This window comes from Exophiala bonariae (assembly GCF_035927105.1).
Source record: "Exophiala bonariae strain CCFEE 5792 chromosome Unknown scaffold_3, whole genome shotgun sequence".
In the NCBI taxonomy this organism is placed as follows: domain Eukaryota; kingdom Fungi; phylum Ascomycota; class Eurotiomycetes; order Chaetothyriales; family Herpotrichiellaceae; genus Exophiala; species Exophiala bonariae.
In genome coordinates, this window is record NW_027042478.1 from 1284048 (window position 1) to 1299653 (window position 15606).

Consider the following 15606-nt stretch of genomic DNA (forward strand, 5'->3'; position numbering starts at 1 on the left):
GTGAGCACTCTATCTTGTCTTGCGACTCTCCTTCTCGAGTCACGGATCAAGAACTCCAGCTGTGGCAGTTGCTTGGCTCTTTTCAGGGCAATTTTGCCAATTTTTCATGAATAGCCTCTGATCATTTCTAACTCGCAGGACACACACTAGCAAGCAAGATGGCAGAACGTCTTCGAATACTTGTCATTGGCTCCGGTGGTCGAGAACATGCCCTAGCGTGGAAATTGGCACAATCGCCATCAGTTGATGTTGTTCATATTGCCCCCGGCAATGGCGGCACTGATGCGGACAATATTGTCAACGTCAAAATCCCTGTCGATGACTTCACAGAACTAGTGGCCCATGCGAAGAAAAATGGCTTGAACCTCGTTGTTGTGGGCCCCGAGGCGCCATTGGTGGCTGGTGTTGAAGGGTTTTTTCGTGCAGTCGGCATTCGTTGCTTCGGTCCAAGCAAAAAGGCTGCACAGATGGAAGGTTCGAAGGCTTTTTCAAAGGATTTCATGCAACGTCATGGAATTCCTACAGCCGCCTTCCGCAATTTCAATGAATACGAGTCTGCTTCCCAGTACCTCGACACCGTCGATCATGATGTTGTTATCAAAGCAGATGGTTTGGCAGCCGGAAAAGGAGTCATAATTCCCACAACCAAGAAGGAAGCACAGGACGCCTTGAAACAGATCATGGTGGCAAAAGAATTTGGCACTGCGGGTTCTCAAGTGGTGATTGAAGAATTTCTGGAAGGCGAAGAGTTGAGCGTGCTTACGTTTAGCGATGGTTACACCATAAGATCATTACCTCCTGCTCAAGACCACAAGCGGGCTCTCGACGGAGACCAAGGTCCGAATACCGGAGGCATGGGGTGTTATGCCCCTACCAGAGTCGCATCCAAAGAGTTGATCGCTCAAGTCGATCGAGAAATTGTTCAGCCGACGATTGACGGCATGAGGAGGGAGGGCATGCCATTTGTTGGCTTCCTCTTTACTGGATTGATGATCACCAAAAACGGCCCAAAAGTTTTGGAGTACAATGTTCGAGGAGGAGACCCGGAGATTCAGACATTGCTGCCCCTCCTGAGTGATGATACCGATCTTGCAAAAGTGATGCTTGCATGCACTGAACACTGGCTCGATGGGGTGGACTTGAAGATTCAATCTAAGTTCGCAGCAACCGTGGTGGCTTCTGCTGAAGGGTATCCTGGCAAATACGCAAAGAACCGTCCAATAACACTACAGAAGACACCCGAAGACACATTCGTATTCCACGCGGGAACGGGCAAGGATGGCAAAACCATACTTTCCACTGGTGGAAGAGTTATTGCCTCAACTTCTACTGCAGAGACATTAGAAGAAGCAGTTGCAAAAGCCTACAAAGGTATGGATACGATCAAATTCGAAGGTATGCATTTCCGAAAGGATATTGGTCATCGGGCTTTCAAAAGAAAGGAAGAAGCGAAGGCACCCGAGGAATCGGCAATGACCTACGCCTCTGCTGGCGTTTCCATCGATGCAGGCAATGACCTAGTGTCTCGAATCAAAAAGTTCGTCAAATCAACTTCACGACCTGGAGCGGACGCCATCATTGGTGGGTTTGGCGGAGGTTTCAACCTTGTGCAAGCTGGTTATAATGAGAAGTCTCCGATGTTGATTGGCGCCATTGACGGCGTTGGTACGAAATTGAAGATAGCGCATGCCATGAATGTTCATGATACGGTCGGCATCGATTTGGTTGCTATGAACGTCAATGATCTGGTCGTGCAGGGAGCAGAGCCACTAATGTTCCTTGACTGCTACACATGTAGTATTTTGGATGTGGACATTGCCAGCGATTTTGTTCGCGGTGTTTGCGAAGGTTGCAAGATTGCTAATTGTACTCTGGTTGGTGGCGAAACTGCTGAGATGCCTGGACTGTTGGCAGGTACTGAATACGATGCTGTAGGCGCCGCTATTGGTGCTCTCGACGTCCCGGCAGGGAAGCGTTTGCTGCCCGACCTGCACAGCATGGTTGAAGGCGATGTGCTCCTCGGTCTTGCATCAAGCGGTATTCATTCAAATGGGTTTTCTTTGGTTCGAAGGATTGTTGAAAAATCCCGCCTTAGTTTCTCAAGTTCTGCGCCTTGGAACTCGGATACTACAGTGGGCAAGTCTCTGTTGACTCCGACACGAATTTATGTTGTTTCACTACTAGAAGTTTTGAAGCGCGACTTGATCAAGGGCATGGCTCATATCACTGGTGGGGGGCTTACTGAAAATGTTCCTCGCATGCTTCCCAAAGAACTCTCCGCAGAGATCGACATCGCAGCATGGCCTCGACCAGAAATATTTAACTGGCTTCAAAAGGCTGGCAAGGTGAATAGCCAAGAGATGAGCCGGACTTTCAATAACGGAATCGGCATGGTCCTTGTCGTATCAGAAACAGCTTCTGGCGAAGTCAAGAAAGCTCTTGAGGAACAAGGAGAGTCGGTCTTCAAAATCGGCAGGCTCGTTTCTCGAGGTCAAGACGAGGGGGTTATCTTGAACAACCTGGACTCCTGGGCCTCAGCATAGTCACCTTATCTGAGTTGGGTGTAGAACACTCACGCGACCCAAACCGTGTGTCTCTTTGATCGATGGACAACCACTTCGAAAGATGCGATTTTTGCTCTGAAGCCTTCATCCAAGTTGTCAATAGTGACAGGACTTCATTCAAGACTAAGACTTTTCAGCGGAGACCGCGTGTCCAGAGTACTCCTGTTGCACGCATTGAATTGCTCTTTGCTTGAATACAACTGTATTTCTATGAAAAGCTCGTTGATTCGACAACCCTAGACCTTCAATGCGTTCAACTAATTGATCGGCTATGTCAGCACTCGGAGTTTATTCCGAGAATCAGGTTGGCCACTTCTCACCGTCTAGAAGCCCAGGCAAACTCAACATCCAATGACCAAGAACAACTCGAGAACAATCATGGATCCGAAAATCATAGTCGTGGTCGGCGCTTCTGCGGACAATGACTTCGAAGCCCACAAACACTCTTAAAGAAGCACACAGGTCTTTTCAACCATGTGTAAACACATAGCCATGCTCGAGTCCTCTGTCCACATCATTGAGCTCGACCAGACCGACACGACCCATGCGCGAAACGCGCATTATATCCTATATCTCCTCGACCTCGGCACCCATCGCCAATAATCAGGCTAATTGCCGCCGGTCCCGCAAGCCCGACACGCCGCAAATACAACTCTTAGGAACATTGTAACCGGGCAGCGTCACAATGAGCTGTATGAAGAAAGTGTCACTGTGATTGTCTCGTATTTTAGCTGGGTGGCCACCGTTATTGCCAATCACAGTGGTCCTGGAGCGATATCGGTTCGAGATTCCAAGGAGCAAGTCATGACTACCGTCAATGGCTTGAAAACTGGCCGGTGGTGCCAAATTTCTTTGATATTGATGACGGACGACCCTTGCTTGGGTTGGTGACGAGAAGGCGAGTGATTGCATCCCATCGGAACTCCTTTTTTCTACTCTGACATGTTTGTCTTCTGAAAGAATCTCCTTGTTCTCTTCAGTCCCAAAGTAATGAAAAGTTCATAAGTTGCTAAATTTAAATCTAAACTAAGCAGGTTCTCCACTACTTAAGATGAATCATTGATCATTGCACCCAATTTACTTCGTGAAGCTGAAATACTCCCGCCCCTTGATTCACAACAACTCTTCACGTTTGGCTTGCTTCCAGCTTGGGAGACTTCTGTATTTCAACCGCCCATCTTCGGGATCCATCTTCCTCCGTGATCCAACCAGCACAGTAGCGAACACTGCTCCTTCTGACCATTCTGTCTCGAGCACTACCCTTCATCTTCTCGGTTCCAGTCATTTGGTCACGCACACTATTGTTTCTATTGCATAGCAATTGGCAGACCGCGAGCAAGGTGTTCGGATTTTGCGAGCTCATCATCCTCTCGTTCTGTGCACGCCACCTGAACAAAGCCAGCACCATCATCGCCATGATAGCCAAGATGATCCAGCTGATATAGGTGCACACCACAAAGTCCATGTGAAATTGTGCGGACGAGAATGGTACCCCGCCGATCACAACGATCAGGACGTCTGACAAGATTGCCACGAATGCGATGGCCGCGTGGAAGAAGTTCCCCTGTCGCAGTGCTGGGAAGAAGCTCGTGATAGCTGTCGCGTTCTGGGTGATGAGGATTGAGACGTCAGGTCTAGCGGCTCCGCGAGATAATCGACGGTAAGGTGTCAGAAGGCGAACCTCGTGCTCCAGCTGCTTCCAGTGACCATCGAGTATGCTTGCTGTAAGCGTCAAGACGAGACTACGTAGTGGGCTATGGTTGAAAAAGTTGTTGAAAGGAGTGTCACCGTGGACTAGGTAGTATGCCACAATGATAGAGAGCAGTGCAAGGATTGCCAGTAGGAAAACCACGTCGACGAAGAGTTTCTGTGACAGCGAGCCAGTTTCATCATGAGATGTGGGTTTTCGACGCTCTAGTGGCTTCGAGGGGACAGAATACTCCTGTTTTTGGTTCGTTGCCTCGGCCTTCACAATACCATATCGCATGTGCCCGCACGCTGCGCGATGGTGTGCGAGGGTGAATTGGGTACGGCCAAGGGCATGCAGAACGGACGATCGGCTGGGGCTTTGAGGTAGTGTTCGGATTTCGGAAATGAAATCATCATTGTTCAGGAGGGAAGCCATTGTTGCAATCGATGCCGGGTTCGAGAAAACGCCACTTTGTCGACGCAAGGATAAGACCATCATCGCTAAAATGAGCAGAGTAGTCACGCATAGCACCACTTGCAGGACTCTTGCATATGTGATGCTCAATTCCCACATTGGATGGCAATGTGTCTGGCCCGTCTCCGAGTAACAAGTGCCGATGGCTTTAATTGTGGTAGCCTGGGTGGCCAAGGAAGGCAGAGTACTGATGCAGATATATGTTAGACTGGCTAGAACGACGACCGGATGGCCGACAAACAGGTTCCTCAGTCCTTCGAGGGAGAGACTCGAAATAAGATAGTCCGCGACAAGAGAATCTTGCGCTGAAGCGCCACCCTCTTTTGAGAGCAGGTAAAAAGGTTCCATCATTTTTGTAGCTGCGAACACGACATTCCACCCGAGTTTCAACAAGACCGCCACCACTATAGGTAGATACATGGCTCGAAAGTATTCAAATCCTGAGATTGTCAGCCCCAATTCTACCTCGTCGGGCGACTGTCCGTCCACGGTGATTGTCGGAACAGGTTCAATGGGACCGACCTGTTCCGAATTAGTCGGTTCTGGGAAGCGAGACGTTGCAGTCGAAATGAATGTGAAAACATGGCCGCTCAAATCAGACACAAGCTTTGTAGTAATTATCAAGGCGTAAGAGTGGCTCTGTAGATCTTCCGCAAGGGACCCAGAGATTGGGAGCGAGGCAATCAGGGTGCTGAGGGAGGTCCTTTGCGTATTTCCCAAACCATTGGAACCATACGATGATTGCGTCGTAACAACACTAGGGTTCATCACATCGCCACTAGAAGGGGGGTTGTACGCTTGAATTATCCTTGAAACATCTTTAGATGACGTAGAGAGTGATTTATCCGATCCTCCTATGGCAGAAGGATCTTCTGACTTTGTTACAGGGGATGATTTATCTGGATCTGTTGTTGAAGGCTGGGCATACAGACTGCTCTCGTAGTCGGAGAAGACGAAATGATCGGCATTTTGTGTAGTGGCCGGTGCGACAAAGGCGCTGGTAGGTTTGTTGACTGGCGATTTAGAAGTGATTCGAATTGAAGTGGACTGAGGATTGGCATAGTACTCTGGCTTATTTTGATTTGTCAAGGTCTCGGTAGGCTCTTGTCTGCTGGAGGTGACTCTAGCAGAACTTGTCCGTGGATCGACATAAGCATCCGGTGATTCATTCCAGTCGACCCAACTTTGAGTCGTCCCTGAAGAAACGCCAGCATATGGTGTCGAGATTGAGCTCGGGCCTGGTATCACTCCCTTAGTTGTGGATGTGGAAGAAGAAACCGCGGGTTTGACAGCGCTAGTAACTCGAACAGAGGTATTTTCTATCTGTCTTCTCAGTCTGCGTACTTGAATTTGATGCTCTGCTTTTTCTTCCAAGGACAGTCCTATCTGCAGCCCGATTTCCAGGACTACAACACAGGCCAAGAGAGCAACCATAATCGAAGTCAATACTGGCCATCTTGTGCACAGTGGAGCGTAGAACTTTTGAAGTTTTGTTGCATCTGGATTACCTGTTCACATTTAGCATTGCCAAGTAAGGAATGCACTGAAGATCTTTACCTGCGTGGTGCATTGATGCCATGATGCTCTTCACTTGCAGCAAGGGTGAATCGCTTATCGTAGTGCATAGTAGTCACATTAAGAAGCTAGGAGCAGTCCTTGACTGATAAGGAGGAATCGGATTTATGACTCCTGTATCCATGATGGCTGTGTTGAAGCCCCAAACTGATGAAAGAAAAGTGGTCTTGAAGACAACTTCCTTTCGGAGCCAACCAGTGGCTGCAACGCAAGTTGCGTGCTGAACCCTGACGAGTCCATCCCGTGGCTAGAAGAAGCCTGGTAAGGAGATTTGCAGCACAGCTCTGAATGTATCATCTTCTTCTTTCGATTTTCGCCTGGAAAATAGGTCAACACGAGGCTTTCCGCCCCTGATTGCGGCTTTGGCTGTGGTTGAAACACAGCGGAATGAAATCTTGGCTGCTTTAGGGTTAACTGTTGGTGAGAGACAGCCCGCCAAGGATTTCGGATTTGCAGCCCTCATGCCCAGGGGTTACTAAAACCGAACAAGTCATTCGGTATCTCGAGAAGTACTGAACTCCCTTAATCAACTTTTCTGCTCGTATCGACAACTTGGCCGAGTTTGCTAATTGTCATGTCCGTGTTTGAGAGGGCTATGCAATGTGTCCGTTTAGGGAGTCAATCTGTTTATTTCAGGAGAGCTTTGTTCGTGTCAACGATGGTCGGAGGATTCGATAACGTGGCTCTGCTGGGAACAGTTGAGCATAACATAGTCCCAAGACATCTAATATGCCTTTGATTGCTGCATCTTAGAGATTACCTTTGTGCAAAGGTCAGTCGAGACAAAGCTGAACATTCGGATAATTCAAGCCACAAATTCCAAGGGGAATTGGATAGCTCGACAGTCCAAAAGCTCCTTCTCCAAAGGATTATGAAGTTTTCCGGCCATCAGTAGTGCGGTGTGACGCACAATGCTGACGACGCAGCGCCGGCGACATAGACATAAGCTTTCCCCTTTCGCCAGTAGCCGAAAGAAGGACGAGCGTATAATATTCCTTCAACAACAATGCCGGAAGGTGATGAAGCTGACTGATGCTTCCACTCCGGTCAGTGACAATAGAAGTCGAAGATTAGCCTTCGTCCTAGAAGTCCATCCACTTGTGTTCCTAGGCATCTTTAAATTTTGTCAAATCACTCTCTAGAGTATGCGATACTTATCTCAACAATGTTTTGACGTACAAATATGCAGCACATAGAACCGCCACGAGGATGGTCTCACTCACCTTGCCCAATGTCACACACTGTGGTTATCGAGCTAGAGTAAGACCGTAGCTTAGCAGTAGAATGCATAGCGAGGTGAGCTGGATTCGTAGGCTAGCAAATCTTCTAGAAATGAATATCTGTGCACAGCAAGACATTTGCCCTTTGACAGCTTTCGATCTGGGACCTACTTTACCGTCGAAGCTTGTCGATTGCATGATTGGTATGGTTGGAGGCTCAATTGTTCAAACGGCGAATTTATGGTGATTCCAAGTGCTTACTCGTAGTTGGTAGCTGGAACACCCATTTGGTGCCTACTGGTTAGGCAGATAGCTCGCTAACTCAGGTAGATCCTTAGGCAGAGAAGGCCTTGTCAAGGTCAAGCAACTTTACGCGTACTCGTAAGAGGGAAGGAGCGCGTGTCATGATTGCTTGAGGAGAAAAAATAATTGGAGACGTGGAAACCCGCATTCTTCTACGGATCATCAACAACTTGAATGGCGCTATGAACAACATAATGACCTCTTAACTCCTCCCCTTCCACATGTCATATGTTTTCGAATCTTGTGCTGGAGTAAGACTACGTATCGAAATACGCCCTCTCGAGCGACTCCCCTTCATCCCAGATGCTAGCCATCGCTGGCCGGAAAGTCAATCCACGCCAGCAATCGTACATTCAGACCAAATCGCTTCTGTCTTCTAGCTGCCCCCTCTCCAAACGACATCTTTTCTCTGGCCTCCATACTCCCCAGCGACGGCCTATCTTAAGACCCTGCAAATACCAGGCCCAACACTTGGCTGCTGAGGGTCTTGTGCAACGAAATAGTTATGCCGTCGAAAAGAAACAGAAAACCAATCCCAATCCCAAGCCCAAACCCAAACCCAGACCAGAACCGGTGGTGCTAACACCGAGCCAAAAAGATGGAATTGCTGTTCTCAAGGACCTTTCAAGGCGGCTTACAAGAACGGGGAGAACACTCAAGGCGCAAGACCAACCAGACTTGTCCTTTGATCAAGTATTGGAGGCGAGTGGCATCAAAGTCACAGATAATGAACCTAGGGCACAACGTATGGTAAAGAGGATAGAAAAGGTATATACTGGGACGTTGTATTCCCAGTTCAATGCTGAGCGCGCTACCTTTCTCCAACCTGGCACCAGCATTTCAGCCAAGTCAGTTCCGCACCAGTTGCTCTCTCGCCTGGGCTTCTTCGATGCAGAGCATGCTTCTCCTGAGACGACGACTCCTGTTCAGGTGTCCAGCGCAGACCAAGGGCCTCTAAAGTCACCGACTCCTGATCAAGTGGTCAGCGCAGATCAAGGCCCTCTAAAGTCAACGACTCCTGTTCCTGCGATCAGCGTAGTTCAACCTCCTCCGAAATCACGAACTCCTGTTCAAGTGGTCGGCACAACTCAAGCTCGTCCTAAACCAAGAACTCGTCTTTATGTACGGAGAGTGGCCGCTAATATTCGCGAGAAAGTGCGCGAGCCCATTGCCAGAACCCGCACAGCCGTTGCCCCAAAAATCAAGAATCCAGAAGAGAGAGTTTGGACGCCAGCGTTTGATCCAGACCTGTGTAAATTTGCCACCATTGAAGATTACCAACTTAATCCAATATCTGTGACTACGCCAGAAGTTCCCAGGTTGAGCTATGACTTGTCTCGAGTTCTGTTCAATCCTGGGGTCTATCAGCTGCAAGATCCCAGATCACGGGTATGGAATTTTGACCCCTATCTTGGGAACATCATGCCAGTCTCTGAATTCAACTTTGATGCCCTCAACAAATATACCACTTCTTCGGAAGATCAAAACCTGCGGAACATCGCATTGCAGCACGAAAGTAGATATGTTGGGTCTACTTCAAGCATGTCGGGGATATTGTCCCACTTTCACTTTCTACTTTCGAGCTTCCGACCATTGACCATCAACAACGTATCGCGTGGATTTGGTGAGGATCATTCCTCGTTCACCAAGCTGACAAGAGGTCCAAACGCAATATTCTTGCGATGGAAAGATGGCACATATGCTGTCGACGCAGACAAAGAGTTTGACTCGGCTAACGTTCTCATGAGTCTCGGACGGTCGATGGAAAAATTGTTGACATCAGAAAAGGATGAATTTGAATTGTACCGAAGAACGGTTGAGTCAGACAAGACAAGCCAGCCTCAGTCGCAGCAAGGTGAAGCATATCACTACTCCCAACTGGGCCCATTCTTGCTACGGTCTCAACTCGACTGTGCCGATCCTCGCTTGCCCGGAACAGGAGTCTTTGATCTAAAAACACGTGCCGTTGCGGGGGTCCGCATGATGCTTTCAAATCCAGAAGCAGGACAGGGCTATCAAATCAAGGATAGATATGGTACTTGGGAGTCCTATGAACGCGAGTATTATGACATGATCAGAGCGGCGTTCTTGAAATACTCTCTCCAGGTGCGCATGGGCCGAATGGATGGCATCTTTGTGGCGTTCCACAATGTCGAGCGACTTTTCGGCTTTCAGTATATCCCACTTCCAGAAATGGACCTCGCGCTCCATGGCCAAGCGGACCCCGCGCTAGGTGATCAGGAATTTCGATTGAGTTTCAAGTTGCTCAACGATATATTTGACCAAGCAACTGCGAAATATCCAGAGACGTCGATTCGGTTCCATTTTGAGGCAAGAGAAGCGACCAAGGTCAGCCCGCCTTATATGTATATTTTCGCAGAGCCGGTGACCGAAGATGAAATCCGTAAGATCCAGACCACGAATAAGAGCGAAATTGAAGCATTCGAGGAACGACTGTTCAATCCCCATCGGTCTCCTCCAGAAGTCAAAATGGCAGACGGTCTTGATGCTAGCCAGCCACCCACAACTGAAAAGGATGGCACTCCAGCCACCCAACAAGATGATGTCCAAGAGAACATTGCATTTCTCGAGAACATGATGGGTATCAAACCCTCGGAGAAGACCTTCGAAGCTGAGAACCCCGAGACATTGCCGGAGCCAGAGAAAGACGTTCTCGCATGGAAGCTCACAGTGCAAAATTACATTGGAGATGACAGGGTGGTGCGGCCACAGAACATCAAAGACCCAGTCTCGTGGACTGTGAGATATCAACTAGAACCTCAGAGCCCCGCGTTGGGAAAACGTAATTACACGCTTTGCAAGGGTCGACGCAGGGCAGTGTTGACTTTTCCTCAGGCTGAGGACGGCGCGGTTGGATTCTATATTCAAAAACTGGTTGATATGAGTCGTCGAGGCAAAAAATGGCGGCAAGAGCAGGATGAATCCGATTCGCGGCGAGAGCAAGTTGTACTATATCAGGAAAAGCCACTTGTAGTATAGAGATGGGCTTTGGTGAATGTAGAATCATTATCGCGAAGAGGTATAATGTAAGAGTACTGGGAAATGGGCCTGGGATGCACATAGAAACCTACATATCTACCCTAGACACCTTAAGTAGCTATTTACGAGGACATGGAAGACGTCTCGAATGTATGTATTGGCTGAGACACAAACGGCTCTTGACTAATTTCGTACAGAGTTGGTATACGGTTTGATGGTTCCCTGACTCGTAGATATCTACAGTATCTAGATCGACACTCACTGGCAAGGCTGGCAAAACTTGGAGGTGCATGTGGCATCCGTTATCCTTCAGAGGTTGCTGTGGCAGGTGTCATGCGGAATCGGTAGACACGTGCTAGTAATGGCAACAATGCGCTCCAAGGATGCCCATGTTGGCGCAGCTTGGAGCGGGTACTGGCGTCCAGCTCCATCTCTATCACTCTTGCACCTAAAAGTTGGCGTGGGTTGGCTAAAGCACGTCATCCGCGGCCACCCCTAGGCATTAACTAGGACACCTAGCCGTATTCCCACTAGCAGACTTTCTACAATGTGGCTCCGCATGCAGGCCTCGTACGATGAGATGACGACCAGAATAGCTGCCCAGGTGGCATTGACTTCATCCCACCTATAGTGGTTCCGTCACTCGCCAATCGTACGGGGCACACCTACCCGGCCCTCATCGACGTGGATACACCTAGTTTTATCTTGTCATTGTTCCCAACTTTAGTCCGTCAATCACAGCACCGGATCGGCGCCTGGCGAAGCGCTGACAGATGGATGCAATACACTGCCGACCAACCCTGTTACTCTCATCATGGCCTGTGGATGCTTCATCCGCTCTTCGAAGTCCGGGCCCCGATTGAACAAGTCCTTTATTCTTTAACCTCACCAAGTCTGCTCCTTGTCTCTACGACTCCTTCCATCTACACCCTACCAGCCCTGCTGCGACCAATACACGTAGACGGCCTTTACTTCGACTTAGACTCAAGTGGCCCCCACTATCGCCCTGTTCAGTACCGATTGCCAGAGACAAGTTTCTTTGAAAACTCGCAAAAACTTCAGTCCTGCGCCGCCTCCTCGCTTGAGATCTACAATGCTTTCGCCCTCGGCGGGCTTTTGTATGTGAAGGAAGAGCTGGTGGCGCGGATGGGCGGCTTAGGGCTAATGGCCATGGTCAGAAAAGAGAATATGTGACATTCCCCAGTATACACCTCTTGAGATTCAAATTTCATACCTGCTTGCTGGGACACCTTAGACTGTTGGACGGGGCCGAGGTCTCGCATGACACCTATGGCAGACAAACGAAGGAGGAAGAGCCTGAGCCTCTTCCGGCCGAAGCTCGAGGCAACTCCTTCCGTTCAAATCCCCACGAGTCCGTCTGAGAAGCGTTCCGATGAATACTACAATCCCAGCCCTGTTGAGCCGGAACAGCCTAGCCCCAAGGTCAGGCCTCGAACTCTTCAAAAATCCAATCGGACCTCCGTCTTTGGATCTATCCGCTCCCTCCATTCGCTCGACGAGGATGAAAAGATGGCACTGACTAGATCCGATTCCAAGGCTTCGTCATTGGCAGAGGATGGAGACATTGGCATGAAAGGCCTCCTGGGTGATAAGGTCTCCCAATACGGAGAAGTACTAGCAGGAGGCACTAACATGTTTCGAAAAAGAACCCAGTTCTTGGTCTTGACAGAGTCACATCTAATTCGCTTCCGAAATCAATCCAAAGCCATTGAAATGTTTCCTAGCATCCCCTATACCAGCCTTAGGGGTCATGCTCCCCGGTCATCCTCCGTCAGTTCATACCAGGAACTCCAATTTGCTACATACTCCGACATCACGTCAGCCATTCCTCTGGAACAAATCATCGCGGTGTGTAAGTTTGACGATGGTCGACCAGTTCCATCCATCGAGGTGGCGCATCTAGATGAACGAACAAGAAAATTTTCAGTTCTGCAATTTCAAGTCACCGACCTGCGTGAATCGGATTTGTGGACTACTGCAATACGCTCGGCTGCAAAGGCAAGCCAAGCGGGCTCGTCACGACAGGTACAAGCTCAAACGCTTGAGTCCATCGCTCGTGTTCTGGACCGGGATCGGGATTATGACCCCGAGCATTTCCGTGTATTCAAAGCAGTGCAGCGTTCTACTACCAAACCGAACACCAAATCCTCCGCTGAAGATTTGACTAGACTTAATTCGACCATCTGTTACGTGGCTATAGGTCTTTACAAGATACATCTAGTCCCTTTGAACAAGTCGTCCTCGAGGTCATCTAGCACTTCTTTGAGTGAAATGGACTCTTCGAGCTCTTACGGGATTGTGAACTTGACGGCGATAAAAGTGCATTCCGAACAAGACAACTTTCAGCTGCTGTTGAAGTCCCCATTGGGCCAGCCATATACCCTACAATTGGCGTCATCCGCCGCTGAAGATATAGCACTGTGGCTGAGATTCACCTCAGAGTATTTACGACCGGAATGGATTCGCCAACCATTTACTTTCGATGTCCCTGAAGAGCTTGACGATAAGATGAACCCACCCAACTATCCCCAAGAAGACCATCACTGCTTTGATCGGACACTCATCGCATATTGCGCTGCGTACGATGTCGACACATCCCGAATTTGCTACTCTGTGGACTATCAATGCGAAGATGCACCCTGCTTCCAACTCCTCGCGCCGTCAACAAGTGCACCTTATTCCAATTTGGAATTACTTGCTGTCTTCAGGTCGCTGCGTTACAACGAATCTTTCAGTTCAATCTCCTTCGCTCGGATCAATTTAAGCCCTCTGCGCAAATTATATGATATCTTTGGCACTGATCTAGACAGTTTAACCACCCGCTCTGGACATCCGACAAATATAACGGGCCACCAAGACTTACCTGTACTGTGCCAAGAGGTTCGAGGGCTCGCACTAAAGAGCCGTCGGCTAAGACGATTGGATTTCTCATACAGTATCCCACATCAGGTCGTCGCTGATGATGAGCAACCCTTTAATTGCGGCATTCCAGAAGCATTGGCGCCTCTTTGCAAAAAGTCTCTCACCAATGTGGATTGGTTAATCTTGACGGGTCTGAAGCTTGCGGATACCGATCTAAATCATCTAGTGGATGCTGCATCTGAACGCAAGTGTCATTTCAGGGCTTTGGAGATAGGTGAATGCGGCTTATCAGTCCATGATATTGATGTCTTGCTATCCGCCCTTGCAGTCCAAGAGAATACTGTCGAGGTAATCAATATATCGGGTGCTCAAGGGCGCTTTAGTCCCGAACTGTTCCAGAGAGCCATTGGTGCCTTTAGCAGGATCCGCCGCCTGAACCTGAATAGAGTGCAGAAGACTGCTGGACCGGAGCCTCTAGTTGCACCGGATGCCCTTTTCGCTTGGAGATTAGAAGAGCTACATCTTTCTCAAACAACGCTGAACGAACAAACAGTTGATTCGATATCGACATATTTGGCCACTCCCAAGTCCGAGATTCTCCGAGAACTGCAAGTCGATCAATGTGGATTGAATGGCCGGGATCTTGCGACATTTTTCAGGTCCATGACAAGAGAAGATGGCCAACCCAGAGCCATGCATGTGAGCGCCAACGAAAATCGGTTGAAAGTGGGTGGTTCGATATTGTACAAAACGATTGCGCAAAGCCATGGACCCTCATCATTGAGTATGCGTATGATGGATTTTGAGAAGGAAAGCCACTTCCGTGAATTGATCCAGGCGTTGAAAACAAATACCACAATACGGAGTCTGGATATCTCGCGTGCGTCATTGCCCTATGATGCATCCATGGAAACATGCGAGGCTCTCAAAGAAATGTTCGCGACCAACAACACTCTTGAAGAGCTAAATATTAGCGGAGAACATGCCCACCTCGATGCCACCCGATTTGGCATTGGCTTGAACGTAGCACTGCGAGGGTTGGCGCATAATCGAAGTTTGAAACTGCTGAGGATTGAATATCAATCGCTTGGGCTGCAAGGTGCCACCACACTGGCAGAAGTACTCAAAACGAATGACACCCTGTTGGAAATTCATTGTGAGCACAACGACATCAATCTCCAGAGCTTCACTATTCTTGTCGATGCTCTTGAGAAGAATCTCACTCTACTGTACATGCCGACGTTAGATCAAGACCGCGCGAAGGCGATAGAGAGGGTACGGCGTGAAGTTGAGGCTTCGATGGAGCGGACAGAAAGTCCTCAGCCGAATAAAAGTGGACATTCACTCAAGAAGGTCATTGGAGGCGCCTTGACAGGCAAGCATCACCGACATGGGCACGGGCATCGACACAGCAGTTCAGTCTCCTCCGCTGGCTCGTTCACTGAACAGGATGTAGCAGCGGTGATTATGACGTTGGAAGAGAAATGGAACGTACAAGTGACAAGATTGCAAAAGTATCTGTTCCGAAACTACTGTCGAGCTCAAGGCGAGCAATGGGAGGATGACAGTGGAGGCAACAGTGCTCAATCGCAGATACTGGCGCCCGAGTCTGTTGCTCAGATGATGCAAAGAGTCCACCTTGATCGAACTCCTACCAACGAGAACCCGCAAGTCTTGGACTATATTGATGAAAAATTGGAAGATAAACGACACCATGTTTTTCCGATACCTCAAGATGACGAGGAATAATGAGCACGTCGACCTGTGGAGATGAGAATTACGATCAACATGCGATTGGCGGGTGGCAGATTTCGAATGATACCCAGATGGAATACGACTGTCCATATTTACGAGGACTATATATTGATACAGGGATGAGGTTACGGAGTTATGGGCT

At 48.9% G+C, this 15606-nt stretch overlaps 4 protein-coding genes across 4 annotated transcripts; 3 read left to right on the forward strand and 1 right to left on the reverse strand.

Annotated features, from left to right (window-relative positions):
* Nucleotides 1–158: 158 nt before the first annotated feature.
* Nucleotides 159–2543, forward strand: LTR84_007988 (uncharacterized protein; the record flags this gene model as incomplete). Its single annotated transcript, XM_064851539.1, has 1 exon — nucleotides 159–2543. The coding sequence occupies one exon, from the start codon at nucleotides 159–161 to the stop codon at nucleotides 2541–2543; it is 2385 nt and encodes a 794-aa protein (XP_064710542.1).
* Nucleotides 2544–3690: 1147 nt separating this feature from the next.
* On the reverse strand, nucleotides 3691–6298 carry LTR84_007989 (uncharacterized protein; the record flags this gene model as incomplete). The annotated part of the gene is made up of 2 exons (XM_064851540.1): nucleotides 3691–6236; nucleotides 6286–6298. The coding sequence occupies 2 exons, from the start codon at nucleotides 6296–6298 to the stop codon at nucleotides 3691–3693; spliced, it is 2559 nt and encodes an 852-aa protein (XP_064710543.1).
* Nucleotides 6299–8129: 1831 nt separating this feature from the next.
* On the forward strand, nucleotides 8130–10826 carry LTR84_007990 (uncharacterized protein; the record flags this gene model as incomplete). Its single annotated transcript, XM_064851541.1, has 1 exon — nucleotides 8130–10826. The coding sequence occupies one exon, from the start codon at nucleotides 8130–8132 to the stop codon at nucleotides 10824–10826; it is 2697 nt and encodes an 898-aa protein (XP_064710544.1).
* Nucleotides 10827–12116: 1290 nt separating this feature from the next.
* On the forward strand, nucleotides 12117–15458 carry LTR84_007991 (uncharacterized protein; the record flags this gene model as incomplete). Its single annotated transcript, XM_064851542.1, has 1 exon — nucleotides 12117–15458. One exon carries the CDS (start codon nucleotides 12117–12119, stop codon nucleotides 15456–15458), a length of 3342 nt encoding a protein of 1113 aa, XP_064710545.1.
* Nucleotides 15459–15606: the final 148 nt, after the last annotated feature.